Below are 21,080 nucleotides of genomic sequence, written 5' to 3' on the forward strand. Positions count from 1 at the left end.
CAAATCTATATTTTTTAATACCAAAAGGTTATTATAACACCCCATTCATAAGAGCAATATGAATGCCCTTAACCGTTAATAAAATATTTATACATGCAAGTATTCCTACATTAAAACTGTAAATTGTTATGGTGGTTCTAGATCTTATTATTAAATAAATAAATACATCAAATTATTTTATCTAAAATATCTAATTGACTCAAAAATAGAACGAACCGATCCGTGACGAAGCAGCTACCCACAAAAGTTAAAGGCGCACCTTTTACTTACCAAGAGCATCATACAAAAGGTTAAAGACGTATCCCTTTTGAGTTCCTATAAGAGTTTTTGTATACTCTTTATCGGAATCCCTTCTTCATTACATAATTCCTTCAGATACTCTCTGCCTTATTGGTTTATCATGAATCTATTTGACTCTCATCCTCATATGAGAAGCACTCTACATTCCTATATGAAAATATGGAAAAAAAGTTATTCGCTCACCCTCAATGTCCCCGTCAACCTGTCCTTAGACTAGCACGAAGACATCCCCGTGAAAATGCTCAATTGGTCGGTTGACAGATTTATTATAATGGACAAAGATTAATTTTTGATGGGCGTATGTTTTTTAGGGAAAAAAAAATTCTTCCTAGCCTTAACAACTTGAGGATCGGTAATTCTGTGATTTACCTCATTCACATAATCTTGGGATGGATATTAAGGAACGCATGAGATGAGTATAATCATTTTTTTTTTTATAATGAAACAATCTATTGCTTTAGATTTTTTATGTAATTTAATAGACAACCATGTCAAGTATAGTCATTTATAAAAGTAATGAATGCCCCTAGGGTGTAGCACAGTTGGGGGCACATGATTTTATGGTCGAGAGATCCAAAGTTCGATCCTCGGGAAGTCATGACCTGAGGTTAACGTCTCTGCCATGTGCTTTCAACTGTGTACATGCATTTATCTCCCTCTATATCTATGGGACGGACTTTAGGGGATCATTGATCCAATAAACTTTAGGGTCAATTCTTAGCAGATGCAAAACACCTTATTGAGTGTCTGACCTCCCCGTGCAAAGGACTGGTGAGTTAAGATAAAATACTCCCTTGTCATTTATCGATCTGTATTTAGTTGAGGAGTCGATGATATTAAGCCACATGAGATAAACATTATCATTTTTACTCCAATTTATAAAAATAATGAAATCCATGCCTGACCACAAATATTGGAATGTACAAGCGGTAAAGGAAATTCAACCCTCCTAGCCTTTCCAAATGGCCTTCAAGCAGTTCGGATCTCTTGGTCTCGAATCTCTGGTTCCCTCTTGGTCTCTTCTAAATTGACATACTTCGGATGCAGTTAAATTTATGCTGACAATCTAAATTCCGCTAAAGAATGTCACATTGAACATACTTAAACTTAAAATATTACCAATTTGTGAAAAAAAAATACAAATTCAATCAAAACTTTCAAATTTTGACCAACCCCCCCCCTCCAACGTTTATAAAATACTTTATTTTATCAAAGAATGCTACACTGAATATACCTAAACTTAAAACAACATCAATATACCATTTTAACTTTTAACGGCATCCGAAGTACATTGTTTTGAGAAGGGACCAAGAATTCAGGGCAAAGAGATTCGTACTAGTCTTCAAGATATTCTTCCTTCTAGGAATTCGGGCATAACCTCATTTATCCTCTTCTAAGTGTCAAATATGCTCTTGGGCTTTGTTTGCCTTCGCCATTACTTCTGTCGTAGTTAAAATCAAAAGCCATCTTAAATTGGATTCTTCCACCTACCCATGAGCATCGAGTTTAGTTGTCTCTAGACGCTTATTCTTAAGTTTCAAATTTTAATAAAAGTCTGGATATTTTCACTATGAACTTCATATGTCCTTAACTATCTCGGTCGGAGTGAGCATTCGGTTAATTTAGTTAATTTTATTATTAATTTTATATTATTTATTATTATTATTTTTAAATAAATTCGGTTAATTCAGTGTTAATCGATACCATCTATTTTTAATTTAATTCAATTTTAACAAAGTTTTGATTAGATTCAGTTAGCCAATATTAAATCAGTTTTCAATTAATTCGGTTAATTTATGTACTAAAGTAACGGAAGTCTCATTTTTAATCTCGGAGAAATCATTAACGGTCCACACTTGTGATCCATCAATGAAGCCATGCTCACTCAACTTTAGTTCCATGACCATGTTTGAAATGTTCTTAGGTGCTATTTCATTGACTTATTTTAGAGGCTTTCTTATAAATTTCAAATCGAAGTTAAAACTTATTGGTCTACTCTAAATACACATCAGTTACATGTCTTTATCAAAAATTATACACATGTCAAAGTGGCACAAATTGTTGGCAGAATGTGATTATTGAATAATATCAACTGATAGTTGTTGGAGCAAAATAGATTTCCATTGCTATCGGGTGGTGTTGTTTGGCTAAGAAAACACATAGCTAACCAATCCCCGATAACTCCGCTCAACCAACACTCTTTCCCTTCTGGGATTGCTAATATATATTACTCTAAAGAACAAGAATGAAAGCCTCCCCTCTGTTTTTTCTCCATTAGTAGTCTTTTATGTGTGTGTGCGCGCACATTCAACATGGGAGAAAACACAAGCTCCTTTACAATGAAAGAGGTTCCTATCAAGAATGAAAGTGGCGCCACAAAGGGTAAAGAGACACTAGAGGTAATGCTTAATCGAGCACAATCTTCGACTCCACAAAGGTCAAGATCAAATAGCGCCACCACCCTTCGAAGAACCTTCTCCATGAGGGGATCCACCTCGGTAAAGGATGGCAAATATAGGAGTATCGAACATGACATTGCTCATGACAACAAACAGAAGATCACAATCAATCGTGAGCATGATGAAGAGCATGGTCAAGAGGAAGAGCATCATCAAGACATGTCTAAGAAAAAGATGGGGAAGCTTAAGAAGGCATGCAAGAAATTCTTTGGACTCTAATAGCATTATCGATGCATAGTTCTATTTTCGGTGAATAGGTATTTAAATGTATGATGACACCACTTAGACATTATGTCTAAGTCTTCGTAATCGAATTGTTGGATGCATAGTTTTATTTTCTTTGTATAGAAATTTAAAAAATATGATGACACCGGGTAAGATATCATGCACTACCTGAAAAGTTACTTTTAACGCTGAAAGTTAACAACAATATCAAACACCGTCGTTATTGATGGTTCAATAACCACCGTATTTAGTACCTATCGTTGGTGTATATACATTAATGATGATATTTTCTCCTGTCATTGATGCTTTGTCATTAACAACGATATTTTTTGTTTCGATCGTTAATATCATACTTTTAACGATGGGATTTTCACTTGTCGCTATTGGAAAATTTTAACCATGGTTTTTTTTCTCCTCATTGTTACTTTTCTGATTTTTTATTGAGCTAGAAATTTAAGCTGTTTTTTTAATGTGCTGAAGCCTACATTTTTTAAAACATAAAAACACGATCGATTTTCTAAATTTTATTTTTATTTATTTATATATAAATTTAAGAGCCGGTTGACTTGATGAATCTAGTGCACTAAAATTAAAAATATATATATATATCAATTTTTAAATTATGAGCATTTATCTCTCACTTTTAAAATCAGTCAAACAGGGGAATTTTGGAAAAAGAAAATTGAGGAGTTAAATTTAGAAATTTGAATACATAAAGACTTTATTCGGTCAATATTGAACATTAATTTTTTTTTAATATATGTACATATCTATTAGGTTGCCTTAATCAGTTTCTTATTTCCTTTCCCTCAAATTTGCTCTTTTGTAATGAAAAATGATATGTTAAAGGGAAAAATTTTAAGGAAAAATTAAGATTGTTAAGACCAAAAAAAAAAAAAAAATGGTGGTCGATGAATTTACATTTCTATCCTTTTTCCATAACATATGCTCTTTTGTAACCGAGCCTCCTTCACTCGAACACGAGGTCGGGCGGTGAGGGAGCCCGGGCAACCTCACACGGCCATAAGGACCCTCGTAGCGGCAAGGATGCTCGCAGCCACTTCAAAGCCTCCAGTGCTCAACATCTCCATCTTCTCCAAGATCGAAAGCGACCAAATCAAGGTGTTTCCCCCCCAAATCGCATTACGGAATCTAGGTTTTAAAATCCTAATCTTTTTTTCACTGATTCACAATGGTTGCAGTACTTGAGATGAGGTTAGGATCTAGGGTTTTGTTCTTATTGCATAGGGTTTCTTTTCAACTGTCAAAGATGAGGCTATCTTCTTCAAATCTGTCACCACAATACCACAAGAAGGTAACTCTATTCTAACAGCCTCACGTGAGGTTTATTTGTTTATTCAAGAGAAGATTTGATAGCTATCTTCCGCATCTGTTGTGTTGTGAATGTTAGAAATGGAGCAATCGAGTAACTAGCATGACATCTTCACGTTCTGATTTGTTGATTGGTATTACCTTTTGACTCTTAAGTTTATATTATTAATTATGGTCTCGCAAAGAAGTACAGGCATTTCCAAACTCATAAGCACATACCTTATAGGTAATCAAAACTTGATCTTGATATAATAATTCTGTGTTTTTTTTTACTTCATAGCACGTTTGGCAAATTCTTCTTTGAGGCTGATGTTTTAGTATGCAGAATCTTAAATGAATTTGTATTGTTTCTCTTAGTTTATAATTTATTATTTTTATAAGTTTCTTCATATCCATACTAGCCACTGTTTGTGAGACTTTTCAGCCCCTAAAAATTAATCTGTACTATACATGTTTTTTTATGAGCAGCTTGACAGGAAGGGTAAAGAGTGAAATGGAGGGCGAAAATAAAATTTGAGATGTTTGCACAGTTTTTTTGAATCAAGCTTATTTGATCAATTTCAGGGTTTTTGTCATTTCTAAAAGGAAATGATTTCTTTTGGGGGTTGTGTTATAGTAAACAATCAATTAGGCATAACATTTTAGGGTTTAGGGATAACACTTTGGCGACTAACAAGAAATGTACAAACTAAATTGAGCAGAGAATTCTGTCTTTTCCTAAGCAAGTTTTGTTTTATGACTATAAATTGACTTTTCCTTGGAATCTTTTTCTTATTTTTATTTAATCCATCCAGCCTAACAAATTTTGTTATATTTTACATTTTCCTATCATGGGATTTTGTTGAATTGTTTTATAGGCAATGTGTTTTTGGTTTCATATGGTGTATCCATTTACAGGGAGAATAAGAATCTTACAGGAACTGCAAGCTATGCCAGTGTTAATACACATATACGGATTGGTGAGTTTCTTGGTGGTAAAAGACGAATACGCTCGTCCCCAGCGCCCCTGCCAACCTGTCTCAGAGCCAATACAGAGGAGGTAAATCACGGGCGGCTACTAGTCTTTTGAATAGTGACTAGTACATAAGGAAGACATTTACCTCGAGTTTGTCGAGATTACTAGATATTTGATATCTAGTTTAATGATGTGTAGAAACAATTATTATAAATTACTGGATGATATTTTAATATATATGGTGGTTTAATTTTTAATATATCGTGTTTTAATTTTTATTAGTATCCATTAATATATTTATTAAAAATATATACATTTTGATAGGTCTGAATTAGTGATACTGTCGTTGCTGCCATTAACGATGGTATACTAAATTGTTGTGAAACGATTAAATGATATTAAATTATTAATAATGGTAAATATAATCGTCATTATTAATAGCGGTACATATGATCGTCGTGGTTGCCATTAACGACGGTATCTAAACTTGTTGCCGTCATTAAGAGTTATTAACGATGATAGTGTAAATTGTCATTAAGAGTTATTAATGACGGTATTTTGTTTTCCGTCACTAATTAATTTTTGACGAATACTTTTAGTTACAACTTTCTACGGTATTTAATACCGTCGTTGATGAGCTTTAACGACGGAAATTGCCCTTTTAATGACAGGAAATTCTGTCGTTAAAGGGTCTTTTTTAGTAGTCATGACGAGGTATTCATCACATTGTCGGACATTGAAATCAATATTATGTCTTTCTTAGTTTTTAGTTGATTGCAAACTATATATACATGAAGAGCAAGTATTTTCTTTGGATTTTGATCTCTTCACCATGTGTGAATCTTCAATGTTTTTTTATGATGAAGAGGATGATGACGATGAAGAAGAAGCTGAAGACAATCCTCCTCGACAATTTCTTGGTGAGTGACAAATACTACACATTTCTTGCACTCAAATTAAATGCATGTAACTCCTTTTGACAAAGAGGGTTGGAAATGTGAATGAAATAAAGAGATAGAGATGAAAAAATTCTTTTATGCATAGTTTTTAGTTGAAGGAGAGTTTTGGTGCAACGGTAAAGTTATTGCTTTATGACCAAAAGGTCACGAGTTCGAATCCTGGAAATAGCTTCTTGCAAAAAGTAGGGTAAGGTTGCGTACAATGGATCATTCCTTGGGACCTTGCATGACGAGAGCTTTGTGCACCGGGTTATCCTTTTATGAGTTTTTAGTTCCACATTAGAAGTCTCTTAGTTTTATTATTGGTTTAAATTATGATACATGCATTAATGTTGTAAACATATGCATGAGAAGATACTCTCTCATGTGTGGGTGAGGAGACATGAGTGCAAATCCAGGGCTCGGATTGTACTGAATCAATGTTAACTCGTGTGCGAGCACAACCTGCACACGTCAAATACCGGACCGATCGAGGCACGAATGAAATGGTTTCAATTAATTCAATCCAATTGAAACTATCGATAATTAATAATAAGAAATGAGCAATAATTCATTCGATTGAAATTGTCGAGAATTAATGATAATAATGGTCATTAATTCATTCAATTGAAACTGTCGATAATTAATGACAATAAATGTTCATTAATTGATCAAATTAAAACTGTATTAATGACAATAAATGACCATTAATTAGTCATTTATTATGGTCAAAGGGTGTGAGCTCCTATATAAGGAGGCTGGATCTTGAACAAAGTGAACAGTAGCAGAAGATAAGAGAGAGTGAGAGGAAGAGCAGGAAGCGAACCTCTGTCCACCCATGTTCTCCCACAAAAACTCTCTCAGTCGTGCATCCGTTCAACTAAACTACTCGTGATAGTAATTGGGTTCATTCTCAGTCACCACGAATAACCAGTGCTTGGTTGCATACGTAGTTTATCATTGTATTCTAGAAAATATACGACCCAAGAGAACCTCCAAGCACAGCCAGAGGTGGTGTAACGACTACCCTTCTTACTACTACTACTCTTTAAGGATGACCGTTACTTAACTATTAACTCTACTTAATCGGTATGATTAAAAATCACATGGAAACCCTACCGAAAAATTTCGACAGAGTCTCCCCTGTACCGATGACCATATTCAACAATACATGCAATATATACTCAGCCACAAGCGGCTGGTATATATATTTCACAACCACGCAGTAATAACAATCTAAAACAAAGATGAACTCAAATGACATGAACTATAAAGTACATTCTCCAACGTTTACAGTCCACTAAAACATGGAAAACTTAGTAATAAAGAAAGAAAATTAAAAGAACTCTTTTCTAGCCCCAAGACTTCCATAGTCTTGGCATCACACACCATCCGCACCACCTTGTCGCATTCCTTGCTAGATCTTTTCCTTTCCTTTATCTGCAGTAAGAGAAAATGCAGTCTATAAGCAAAATTTGCTTAGTAAGCGCTATCTAACTCACAAAAACACGAATATGCATGTATACAGAAAGAACTAGAAACTATATGCTCTAAAAGAAAATAAAGCATAAACATAATTACTCATGTCACACTAATAGCAAAGAAAAACTAAGGAAACTACTCATGTAATTCCAATAACTAATCATGCTATACAAGGATAAAACTGCATGCTAGTAGATAAAGCTAATCATGCTAAATATCAAATCAGGAAACAAACAAAACTAATACTGCATGCTAGAATTCAAAAGAACTAAACTTACTAATTCTAAGCATAAATGGTGCTTGTTTCATTTGTTTCAAAACTTATACTTTATTACTTTAAAATAATAATCAACTTCTTCTTGGGCCCGACATTGTACCAATTTGCGCGCATCCTTAATATGAGTCGAGGTAGCTAATCCCGAAACTACTAAGGTACTTCTAGGCGATCTTGTGCCTAGGGGCGATCTAGGAGTCCACCCAATGGACCTTGTGTCCGGTACATGCCATTAAAAAGTAAAATACTTAATTACTTCTTCTTTAATTGCCTTGATATTTTAATAGACACCTTGTGTGTCAAAATCCCTAAAGTCTTGACTTTGGAATTTACTAAAGGCCTTGGCCTTTCTCTTTCTTTTCTTTTTCTTTCTTTACTTGTTAATACTTCTAAAAGTATTTAATAGGATTCTTATTTTTCCACTAGAATACATGGTTGTTCATGCTTGTTAAAATAGCAAATGAAAACTAAAGGAAACTGCTCATGTGTATCTAGTAGTAAAGGACTAAAAATAGGAATCGATACTGCTCATGTTATTCTAATAGCAAATGAGAAATACTGCTCGTGCTCTACTAATAGCATAAATGAAAGCTGCATTTGCTAAAGAACTAAACTAAATCTGCACTTAATATTCTGCAGAGGAAACTGCTTATGTCCAGCTAATAGCACAATGAAATCTGCACTTTAAATTCTGCAAACAATACTTATACAAATCTGCTTATTAAAATCTGCATACTATACTTATAAAAATCTACTTATTAAAATCTGCACAGCTCTTCCTAATAAAAATCTGCACTCTAAAGACTTAATCAAACGTCACTATAATCTTTTAAAACTGCACTATGAGGAGATCTAAACTACATTAAAACTTCCAAATTAATTTCAATTATCTCAGTTTCCTCACTCATCTAATATCAACCACTGTTTTCTAAACTTTCTGTTTCATCATCAACATGATCTATTTATGATTAAAAGGATATTTACTCCAATTTTCCTTATTTTTTTTTAAGTCCATTCCTACTTCAACCAATATGAAGAAGTGATCTAACTGGAATTGCAAACTATGAATATTCAATCCAAATAACTTAAGTGCATATTGAAAGAACATTTACTTAAGCATCATAAGTTCAGATTCTATTAAATCCATTCAATAGTCTAGGTGATCCTCTAAAATAATCCTGCTCCTCTCTACTTGGTCTATCACTTCACAAGCTAAAGTCATTCAACATCTCTCACTTTACACTAACGAGATGACACCACCTACTTCATCTAAAAATAAACCAAAATCACTGCCAGATCAACCTCCAATTAGCCTAATAAACCAATACTTAATCCAAGTCATTCTATGTTCATTGCCTAATAGCAAAACAAAAGGAAACTAAAAACTTAAAGAAAAATCTAACTATATACTTGGAATAAAAGAGTCTGAAATGTTTTCATGAAATCTGAAACTAACATGCTAAACTTAAAACTATAACTGCAGGTTAAAGGATCACTAACAAAAAATCTAATAGCATGTTAAACAATTGATAACAAAAGGGTCTAACTGGTTAGAACTTGAAACTCTATAAAACTTATACTTCTTATACTTTAAAATATTTATCTTTTTCTTCTTCAGACCTTGGTCTTTACTTTACTTATAACTTCTCATGAATCCCTAAAAGGATTAAGTAGAATACTATATGTACATATAGATTCTAGAGTTGCATAAAACAAGTTCAATTCATTAAGACTTGCTGTGAACATAAGGAATTGCATCTAACTATACATGCTGTCCAATAACAAGGAAATCTAAGATTTGCATACATTAAAATAGACCATTCAAGCTCACTGATTTGCAAAGGAAATAAAACTGCAAAGCTAAAAGAGAAGGCCGGTTGTCCATGCTTAATAACCTTTGCAAAAGAACTAAACTAAATGCTGACCTAAAGCTATTCATACTCATTAATTTACCAAAGAACCCCCATCTGTCACGCTAACTATAAGGTTATTCTTGCTTATGGAATTAATCTTCATGTTTCTACAAACACTTACAATGTACAAGCAATGCACAAATGCTACAACACTAGAACTGAATGCGAGGAATTAATCTTGCTGAATTGAACTTCAAGAAGTCAACTTGCTGAATTGAAACTTAAAGAATCAAATTTGAATAACTTTAAATCAGTAATTAAACCCAACTATATGCCAAATCCATTAAAACCCCTTCTTATCTTCCTTTAAAAAAAAAACTCATGGCATCAAGCCCTTTAGACTAAGCTAACCTCAAAAGAAATCTATACAGAAATTATCTTCCTAATTATAGAACCCAAGCTTACATCAAACCAATTCATTATCTTTGAGTCTGCCAAGGAAGAAAAATTAAATAATCACAAAGCAGCAAGTCTCAGAGCAAAGGAAATCACAACCTAAATTCTGCATATTTCGAAGTCATGAGAGGAAGGCTAAATCCCTAGCAACAATTCCGGAAAAAAAAAACATGAAAGGAAACTAAAGCTCTATCAATTCCTCAATTCTGTACAGCAAGTTCCAAAACACCGGAAAAATCTAAACTAAGATACTACCCAATGCCATTAAACTGCTACATATACTTATACCTGCCATTTTTTTTAAGAATCCAAATTGAGATACTTTGACAGAATTAAAACAAAGGAACACAAACATAAATTCTACATGTTCCGAAAGCATGAAAGAGAGGCTAAATCCCTAACCATAATTTCTATACAACACAATCCAAAACAAAGAAGGAAACTAAAACTCGAAACTAATTCTCCTATTCTTCATGCTTAAACTCAATCAATCCTTCTCTTCTTTCTTTAGGGCTCACGGCAGCAAACAAAACCAAGAAGGAATCAACAACAGAAATTAAAATCCCTAAAAGCAAGCTACAAAAATCAACACAGCAGCAAGCTCCAGAATTCATGAACACTAAGATCCGAAACCTCAAATTCACAACAACAAAGCAGAAAATCTCGGAACTACTCTTACCGCAGGTGAATGAGCAACTTACATTAGGTTTCTTGGACTTACAGCCGAAGAAACGATCCTAGGGTTTCGAGGAAGCTTGCGATCTCGGCGTTCCCTTCGATTCCTCAGCCGCGCACTTTTATTTCCAATTTATTTTACTGTTCCTAACTACTACTTAAATATATATCACTCCATATATGATTAACAAAACATCCGTAGACCAGATGGTTGGGCTAAGTTCGTTAAGACTCGGGTTCGGGTCCGTGATCTTGGGTTCAAAACCCGGCTTCAACATATATTATTATTATTTTTTTACTTCTTCCTTTTGGTAAAAATACCAAACAAACTCCAAAAATTGTGTAAAAATACTCTAAAAATTTCTAAAAATCTCTAGAATTTTTCTATAGTATTTCAAAATGTTTTTGAATTATTTTTGGAGCTCAAAATGAGGAAATTTGGGTCATTACAGGTGGGGCAAATATATTTCAAGAAAACTACGTTGAGTGCAGACCTCAGTATCTTACTCAGCGAATTCTCTTCCCGACTCAAAGATTGACTCTCGATTTTGCCGTGCACTGCATCAACTCCACAATTCGGACCACCGGAAGCTTGGCAGAACCAGCCTCGCTGGCAGCCTAAGATTATCCACTCAAGTCATCTCAACAAATAAATTAGAATTAATTTTATGTAATTTCAATTCAGTAATTTTTCTCAATATCTCAGACAATAGATTGTTTAACAATCTTGAAATAGACTCGGTTCTGTTGAGATGATCATAGAACAAAGTGTTGAGGTGCAACAGACTCAACACATGAAGACCCCCTCCGTCCCAAATGGAACTGTGTCAATTAACCACGAGGAAATGCCAAAGAAGTTCAGTGAACTTCAAGAGGTGGCACTAGAAGATGTTCTTCTAATTGATCACACTCAATCTGGCTCAATTCTTGACAAAGGACCCTCCCAAGCATGTTGAGGATACTGATATTTACACCATCAGTACAGTGGAGGCATAGACTCATTTAGAGTTCTTTTGTCGAAATTACAATCTCAATTGCCTTATCGATTCGCTGTACGCTGTGTATAGCACAAAGAGAACGGTTAAGGAGCTGTGGGAGTCCCTAGACAAGAAGTACAAGACGAAGGATGTAGGGGCCAAGAAGTTGATCATGGGTCGATTCTTGGATTACAAGATGGTTGACTCCAAGACGGTAATCAGTCAAGTCCAGGAGCTTCCGATGATTTTGCACGAGATTCACTCAAAAGGGATAATTCTGAGTGAAATCTTCCAGGCGATTGCTATCATTGAGAAGTTGCCTCCAGGCTGGAAGGACTTTAAGAACTACTTAAAGCACAAGAAGAATGAGATGAATGTGGAAGAACTCATTATTATACTTTAAATCAAAGAAAACAACAAGAGTTCATAGAGAAAGTTGTTCTCTCAGGCTACTGTGAAAGCCAACGTGGTCGAGTAAGGTCAAAACTTGAAATGGAAGAACCCCAAGACTTCCAAGATGGGATCCAAAGGAGGCATTAAGAAATTCTCTGGGAAGCGCTTTAACTGTGGTCGAGTCGGTCATGAATCTTCGAAATGCAGAAAGTCAAAAAAGAAGCAAGAGGTCAATCTGAATGAGGGACTAAAAATGGACGACCTTTGTGTTGTTGTCTCTGAACTGAACTTGGTCGGTTCGAGCCCACGGCAATAGTGGATTGATACTGGAGCCACTAGACATGCCTGCTGCAATAAGGAATTAATCAACAACTTTGAAGAAGTCAAAGGTGGGGACAAACTATTCATGGAGAACTCAGCAACCTTGGACATCATTATGGCAAAAGGCGAAAACGCTCGCCCCCAGCGTCCCCGCCAACCCATCCCAAGGCCAACACGGAGGAGGTAAATCACGGGCGGCTACTAGCCTTTGGAATAGTGACTAGCACATAAGGGAGGTATTTACCTCGGTTTTGCCGAGATTCGAACCCCAGACCACATTGTAGCACCACCTCATGCGCTAGCCACTAGACCCATTCGAGGGGACCAACCTCGGACATCATAGACTAAGGAAAAGTGGTGCTGAAAATGAACAATGTGTTATATATTTAGGAGATTCAGAAGAATCTAGTGTCTGGATCACTGTTAAGCAAGTATGACTTTCACATTATTTTTAAGTCAGACATAATTGAACTGCCCAAAAATAGAATGTTTGTAGGAAGGAGCTATGTATCTAATGGGCGGTTCACACTCAATGTAATGACCATTAAACTTAAGATAAATAAAGATGAAAGATCTTCCACTTATATGTTTGAGTGTTCATGTTTGTGGCATGGTAGACTAGGATATGTTAACTACGATATGTTGCGTAGATTAATAAATATACAAAGCATACCTACATTCCACTTTGACTTAAAATACAAGTGTGAGATTTGTGTTGAAGTGAAAATGACAAGATCATCCTTTTAACATATTGAGAGAAGCAACAAACCACTCGGGCTAATTCATACCAACGTATGCAACCTCAAAGGTACACCAACACGTAGTGGGAATAAATACTTTATCATTTTTGTAGATGTTAACACAAAATATTGTTATGTGTATCTTCTCAAAAGTGAGAATGAAGCTATAAAGAAATTTATTCTTTATAAGAATGAGATTGAAACTAACTTAATAGAAAGATTAAGGTAGTTCGAAGTGACCAAGACGGTTTATATGTATCACCGTTTGCTGAGTTGTGTGCTCAACATGGAATCAGACACGAAACAACAGCTCCTTACACTCCTCAGCAAAATAGAGTTGCTAAGTGAAAGAATCAAAGTTTAAAAGAAATGATGAATGCTCTTCTATTGAACTCTGAACTGCCAGAGTTCATGTGAGGGAAGCTGTATTAACATTAATTATCTTTTAAATAAGGTACTTCGAAAGAAAATAAATAAGAGCTCTTATAAGTTGTGTAATGAAAGACAATCATCCTACAAATATTTATGAATGTGAGGGTATCTTGGCAAAATTTTGGTGTCCGATCCAAAAAAAAATTAAGATATGATAAATAACTGTTGATTGCATATTTATTGGATATGCACATAACAGCAGTGCGTATCAATTTTATGTGTATGAGTCACAAATACCGAATATATACAAGAACTTGTTAATAGAATCAAGAAATGCCTTGTTTTTCAAGCATGTGTTTCCTTATAAGACCTGAGAGGAAGTTAACTTCATAAAACGGGTATATGAAACACAAGATGAAGATGATGATGAGGAACCAGTCGAGGTTGAGCTTAGGCAAAGTAAAAGAGCTCAAGTGGAAAAATCCTATGGAATAGATTTTATTACTTTCATGTTGGAAAGTGAATCCTGCAATTAATCAGAAGCAGTAAGCTCTTCTAATAGATCCCACTCGAGAGAGGCAATTATATCTGAGATAGAATCTATCTTATAAAATTACACTTGGGAACTTGTGGAACTTCCTCCGGGAAGTAAACTACTAGGTTATAAGTAGATTTTCAAGAAGAAAATGAAGTCAGATGACACAATTAATATATATAAGACAGATTGGTAATCATAGGATACAGGATACCGACAACGAGAAGACCTTGATTATTTTAATATGTATTCTCTATGTTGAGAATAACTTCCATTAGAGTGTTGTTGGTTATTGTAGCTCTATGGAATCTAGAGATACATCAGATAGATGTAAAGACAACATTTTTAAATAGAAATTTAGAAGAGGAAATTTATATAGAACTGTTGGATCGAGACGCGCTAGAGGGGGGGTGAATAGCGCTCACGGCTATTTCATTCGATTCGTAAAACTATCGGAGTTAAAAATAAGCAGCGGAATAAAGAAACACAAACACAGAGACACAGTGGAATTTACTTTGTTCGGAGCCTTGATCGACTCCTACTCGAAGGCCCGCGATCCTTGATCGCTTTCCGTGGGCAACAACTATTAGCTCGATAAGAATTACAAACTAATTACAATGAAAGTATAATAACAACTTTATACCGACAATTAAGGAAGAAGAAACTGAGCTCCGGGTCGTCGGGAGGTTGTTGCAGCACTTCTGGATCGTGTCGTTAGCAGCTATATGCAAAGGAATCACTTGGAGTCAGATATGTTGAGCTGCTGGTCGAAACCCTCTTATAAAGGGTATTCAAGGTGCCTCCATCAGGCTCCAAGGCGCCTTGAATCCCTAAGTATTATCCCGTAAATAATTCTGCGATGAAGCTTTAACCGCTGCCTCTTATCCAGCTTAAGGCGCCTTCATTAGTGTCCAAGGCGCCTTAAACCACCTGTTCAAGGTGCCTTGAGCTTCCTTCAAGGCGCCTCCAACCCTTCTGGACAGCTGGCTTCGGCTCGCACCCGAGGCACCTCCAAGCTCCATGGAGGCGCCTCAGACACTGTTTATCCGAGGTTAACTTGTGCTCCTTTGGTCCTGCAAAAGTGTTAGTCCCAAACACTTACCCTGCAAAACAAAGTTAGCATACAACAACAGTAAATATGATAACAGAATATAATGACAGTCTCCGGACTGTCCGGGTCTGACTTCAGATTTCCTACCGGAAACCCTAGGTCGACCCGACGCCTACTGTTCCCTCTACGGGGAACGCGTCCTCACCTACTCCACTCAGGAGTTTTATCTGTTGCCAGTGCGATCCTCCAGATCAACTGGACTTTTGCTCGGTGCTTGATGCTTCCGGACTTTCTGCTGGACTTCCGTTTCCCGGCTGGTCCAGTCTTTCACCTGGTTTGCGACACCAGGAATTTCCACCTAGGGTTACCCCCTAGGACTTTTGCCTGAAGCACTTGACCCACCAAGACTTTCCGTATAGGGTTACCACCTCCTATGACCTAGGGTTACCACCCCCTAGGGTTTTTACCTGCCTAACCACAGTTAGGACTTTCCTGAAACACTTAGTGAAGCACGTTAGATCATAACACACCTTAACTTTGAATCCTTTGCCATTATCAAAACTCAGGTTCGATCGTCGGATGCTTCTCGTACCAACAAGAACAACATGAAGGATTTTCTGTGGTAAGATAGAAAAATAAGATTTGTAGATTGGTAAAGTCATTATATGGTTTGAAACAAGCACCAAAGCAATAACATGAGAAATTTGATAATGCCATAAAGGAATTTGGATTCAAAATTAATGAGTGTGATAAATGTGTCTATATGAAAGCGAGAATGACTACGTCATCATGTGCCTATATGTAGATGAGATACTTAACATTGGATGTAATAATAAGATAATCAAATATACTAAAGATATATTGAACTCAAGATTTGATATGAAAGACATGAGCCTAGCTGATGTGATTCTATGAATCAAAATTCTTAGAACAATAGAAGGACTTGTTCTTAGTCAGTCTCATTACGTGGATAAAATTTTTGAGAAATTCATTAAGGGTGATACTGTGTTGGCACAAATGCCGATAGATACGAGCCAGCACCTATCGAAAAATTAAGGAGAAAGTATTTCTCAAATAGAATACTTTCGAGTGATTGAAAGTGTTGGTGCGGGAAGCATAAGACGACCGAACTTGAATTTTGATTATGTCAAAGGGTCCAAAATTAAGTTGTCTTGTGATCTAACAAGATTGATTAAGCTTGCAGAAAAGTCCTAAGTTATCTTAGGTAAAAGTCCTAGTGGATTTTAGGCAAGTGGAAAACCCTAGGGGTGGTAACCTTAGGCCCTAGGGGGTTGTAACCCTAGGTGAAGGAAAGTCCTGGTTGCGGTTAGACAGGTGGAAAACCCTAGGGGGAGGTAATTCTAGGCCCCAGGGGTGGTAACCCTAAGTCATGGAAAATCGTAGGGGAAAGTAACCCTAGGTCCTAGGGGGTGGTAACCTTAGATTATGGAAAACCCTATGGGATAGGAACCCTAGGTCCTAGGGGGTGGTAACCCTAGGTAGAAAGTCCAGTCGGTCTGGAGAACCGGTCTGGCAATAGGTAAACTCTCCTGAGGGAAGTAGGTGAGGACGTGCTCCCCGAAGAGAGAACAGTAGACGTCAATTCAACCTAGAGTTTCGACAAAACTTAAAGTCAGAACCGGACAACCAGATGTTGTCAAATTTCATATATATATATTATTTATGCATGTACTAACTTTATTTTACAGAAAATATGGGGTTGGAAAAAGCTGGTCTGGGTGCCCCGAACTGATTCAGGTGCCCGGAGTCGGTCCAGGCGTCCAAAACTCAAAAGTTATCGCTAAGCTAATGTGGAGCTCGCGGAGTGGCCAAACCACGTGGTCCAGGCGCCCGGAAGGGTTCCGAGCGCCCGGAACAACCTATAAAAGCAGCTTCGACCAAAAGCTTGAGAACAACACAATGAACGACTTCCGCTTCTTCGAGCTGCTCAGAAAATGCTTCTACGACGCCCAAAAGCTCCAACGACGGTTCTATCGAAGATTTTCTTATACAAGGTTGTCGATTTTCTTTAAATTTCAAATTACTTGTAAAACTCTATTTGTAATCTTTCCGATTGCTTATTGATTACCCATCGAAAGTACTCTCACATGCGGGCCTTGGAGTAGGAGTCGTATAGGCTCCGAACCAAGTAAATTCTTGATATTTGCATTGTGTTTTTATTTTCCGCTGTATATTTATTCAAAACGAATGAATTAGCAACGAGCGCTATTCACCCCCCCTAGCGCTTTATGATCCTACAGAAAGTTTGATATACTTGATGAGTTATATATGACCAAACTTGGCCTACGTGGTAAGTAAACTGAGTAGATATACGAGTAATTCTAATGTTGAGCACTGAAAAGGGATAGCAAGAGTATTGAGGTACTTGAAGTATACTCATGAATATGGACCGCATTATACGAAATATCTTGCTATGATCGAAGAATATAGCGATGTGAGTTGGATATCTAATGTAAAAGACTCTAAGTCTACGAGTGGATATGTATTTACTCTTGGAGGTGAAACAATTTCATAGAAATATTCTAAGCAAACTGTAATAACTAGATCCACGATGGAATATGAGTTTGTAACTCTTGACAAATGTGGTGAAGAGGTTGAATATCTACGATAATTCTTAGAAGATATTCCGAGTTGGCTAAAACCTGTGTCACCAATTTACATATATTGCGATAGTCAATCAGCAATTAGTCGGACACAGAACCATTTGTATAATGGTAAATCTAGACATATATGTCATAAACATAATACCATTAGATAACTACTCTCAACAGAAGTTATCACTGTCGACTATGTGAAGTCAAAGGATAATCTAGCAGATCCGTTAACCAAGGGGTTAAATAGAGACTTAGTTGCAAGTTTATTACGAGGGATGAACTTGAGGCCGATGAAAAATATTAGTGCAAAGGAAACCCAACCTATGTAGACAGGAGATCCTAAGAACTAAGTTCAAAAGAATAATCTAATTGCACCGATAAAATTACACACTGCGAGGGAATGCCCCAATAGATTAGTGAAGGATGGAGGTGTTGGATTGAGACGCGCTAGAGGGGGGGTGAATAGTGCTCGTGGCTTTCACTCAGTTCGGAATCGTAAATCGTTCGATTAAACACTTGAGTAACGCAACGGAATAAAAGAGAAAAACAACACCAACACGAGGGTATTTACTTCGTTTGGAGCCGAGCTCGACTCCTACTCGAAGGCCCGCGATCCTTGATCGCTTATTGTGGGCAACAACTAATAGCTCGAATAGAATTACAAGTGAAGTACAATAATCAATAAGAAATGATTAAATTATACCGACGACAATATGAATAATTGAAGATTCGGAGCTCTGGGTCGTCGGGGGGTCGTCGCAGCACTTCGGGATCGTGTCGTTAGCAGCTAGTCGCAGAAGGATTGCTTGGAATCAGTTGTGTTGGCTGCTGCTTCGAGACACCCTTATAAAGGGTGTTCAAGGTGCCTTCATTAAGCTCCAAGGTGCCTCCAACCCAAGGTTTTATCCATATTAATCTGCTGTCGATCAAGCTTTGACCGCTGCTCATTATCCACCTCAAGGCGCCTCCAACGCCACTCTAAGGCGCCTCCAGTGCCACTCCAAGGCGCCTTCAAGCCACGGTCCAAGGTGCCTTCAGTCCCCATGAAGGCGCCTCCAGCTCCTCTGGACAGCTGACTTCGGCTTGCACCCAAGGCGCCTCCAAGCCCTATGGAGGCGCCTCGGACACTGTTCATCCGAGGTGTACTTTGTGTTTTTGGTACCTGCAAAACATTTTAGTCCCAAAATACCTACAACACAAAGTTAGTACACAATAATAGTATGAATATGAAAGTTTGACAGTCTCCGGACTGTCCGGGTCTGACTTCGGATTTCCAACCGGAAACCCTAGGTCTACCTGACGCCTACTATTCCCTCTACGGGGAACCCATCCTCACCTACTCCACTCAGGAGATTTACCTGATGTCAGTGTGATCCTCCAGATCGACTGGACTTTTGCTCGGTGCTCGATGCTTCCGGACTTTCTGCTGGACTTCCGCTTCCCGGCTGGTCCAGTCTTTCACCTGGTTCGCGACACCAGGACTTTCCACCTAAGGTTACCCCCTAGGACTTTTGCCTGAAGCACTCGACCCACCAAGACTTTTCACATAGGGTTACCACCCCCTATGACCTAGGTTACCACCCCCTAGGATTTTCACCTTGCCTAACCACAGTTAGGGTCTTTCTCCACCTAGGGTTACCACCCCCTAGGACCTAGGGTTACCACCCCCTAGGACCTAGGGTTACCACCCCCTAGGATTTTCACCTGCCTAACCGCAGTTAGGACTTTCCTGAAACACTCATTCAACATGTTAGATAACAAAGAATCTTAACTTTGAATCCCTTTGCCATTATCAAAACTTAGGTTCGATCGTTGGATGCTTCCCGCACCAACAATCTCCCCCTTTTTGATTATGGCAATAAAAATTCAAAGTTAAGAAAATAATGCCATAAAAAGATAAGCATGAAAATACAAGCATAATGATAGTTAAGTGCAGAGCTCCCCCTTAGTGAGAAACTTAAGTATAAAGACTCTCCCTTAATAAAAGCTCACTTTTTAAAATTTGAATTTCTTTAAATTTTCTTCCATTCTTTGAATTTTCTTATACTCTCCCCCTTTGCCATATATCAAAATAAACAAGATAGTAGTTTGTATAGGTCTTAGTTTGTTTTGTAAAAGCTGAACTTTTCAAAATAGAGGGTTAAGTAAACTCTTAGATACCAAGTAGATAAAAATAATATAGGGCTCTAAAGATGCTTTGATAAACACTTAGCTTTCTAAATGAATTTGTTATAAATATTTAAAACTTAAGTGTAAATTTTTTTTTCTTTTTTGAACAGATTTTTCAAATGACTGTAAAAGAATTTTCAAAGCATTTTGAAATTGATTTTCAAAATATAATTTTTAAATGATTTTGTAATAAATTTTCAAATTTTTTTTAAAAGTATTTTTAAATAAGTTTTTCAAAGATTTTTCAAAGGATTCTTAAAAGATTTTTCAAAGAATTTTTAAATAAGTTTTTCAAAGATTTTTCAAACGATTCTTAAAAGATTTTTCAAATGATTTTTAAATAATTTTGAAATTAAGTTTTAAAAGATTTTTAAAATAATTTTGAAATTAATTTTTTAAAAGATTGAAATTAAGTTTTAAAAGATTTTTAAAAGATTTTGAAATAATTTTGAAATTAAGTTTTAAAAGATTGAAATTAAGTTTTAAAAGATTTTTAAAAGATTTTGAAATAATTTTGAAATTAAGTTTTAAAAGATTTTTAAAATAATTTTGAAATTAATTTTTAAAAGATTTTTAAATAATATTAATTACGAATTTAATTTTCAATTTGAATTTCAAATTTGATTCTCTTTTAAATTTCTATTCCTTAGTCATCTCACCCGATCTAAATTTTTAATCAGGTAATCCTACGATTGTTGTGAGATGAATTGAGGTTCAATTTAAGGGTTTAGTTTAACTTTGTGTTAGATTCAGGTTTAACTTTGGGTTCAACAAGTAGACGTTCTTTGGATAAACTTCTGGGCTATGGTGAGTTACAAGGACATCATTAAAGTAACCATGCCTTTGAGGTTTTCCAAATAGTCCTACCCATTGAACTTAGTACAAAATCTTGGTCTAACTTGTTAGGATCCATAAAGGGTAGCTTCGGTCAGTTCCACTTAACCAAATGCACCAGGTT

The 21,080-nt window shown here is 36.3% G+C and overlaps 1 protein-coding gene across 6 annotated transcripts; it reads left to right on the top strand.

Annotated features, from left to right (window-relative positions):
- Nucleotides 1-3,951: 3,951 nt before the first annotated feature.
- Nucleotides 3,952-5,555, top strand: LOC121982215. Of its 6 annotated transcripts, XR_006112032.1 has the most exons (4): nt 3,952-4,140; nt 4,233-4,299; nt 4,396-4,450; nt 5,214-5,555. XR_006112032.1 is itself a non-coding variant. In XM_042535180.1 (3 exons), exons 1-3 carry the CDS (start codon nt 4,177-4,179, stop codon nt 5,357-5,359), a joined length of 324 nt encoding a protein of 107 aa, XP_042391114.1. In that variant the 5' UTR covers nt 3,952-4,176; the 3' UTR covers nt 5,360-5,555. The 6 variants fall into 6 exon arrangements, 2 of the variants coding, with proteins under 2 accessions (XP_042391114.1, XP_042391115.1); XR_006112030.1 differs by lacking the exon at nt 4,396-4,450; XR_006112029.1 differs by lacking the exon at nt 4,396-4,450 and having other exon boundaries at nt 3,952-4,106; nt 4,187-4,299.
- The last annotated feature ends 15,525 nt before the right edge of the window (nt 5,556-21,080 follow it).

This window comes from Zingiber officinale, chromosome 5A (assembly GCF_018446385.1).
Source record: "Zingiber officinale cultivar Zhangliang chromosome 5A, Zo_v1.1, whole genome shotgun sequence".
NCBI lineage: Eukaryota > Viridiplantae > Streptophyta > Magnoliopsida > Zingiberales > Zingiberaceae > Zingiber > Zingiber officinale.

Coding starts and splice junctions, on each gene's coding strand:
- LOC121982215 (XM_042535180.1), top strand. CDS start 4,177: ATGGTTGCAGTACTTGAGATGAGGTTAGGATCTAGGGTTTTGTTCTTA. Junction 4,300..4,395: donor CACCACAATACCACAAGAAG/GTAACTCTATTC, acceptor TGTGAATGTTAG/AAATGGAGCAATCGAGTAAC. Junction 4,451..5,213: donor ACGTTCTGATTTGTTGATTG/GTATTACCTTTT, acceptor ATCCATTTACAG/GGAGAATAAGAATCTTACAG.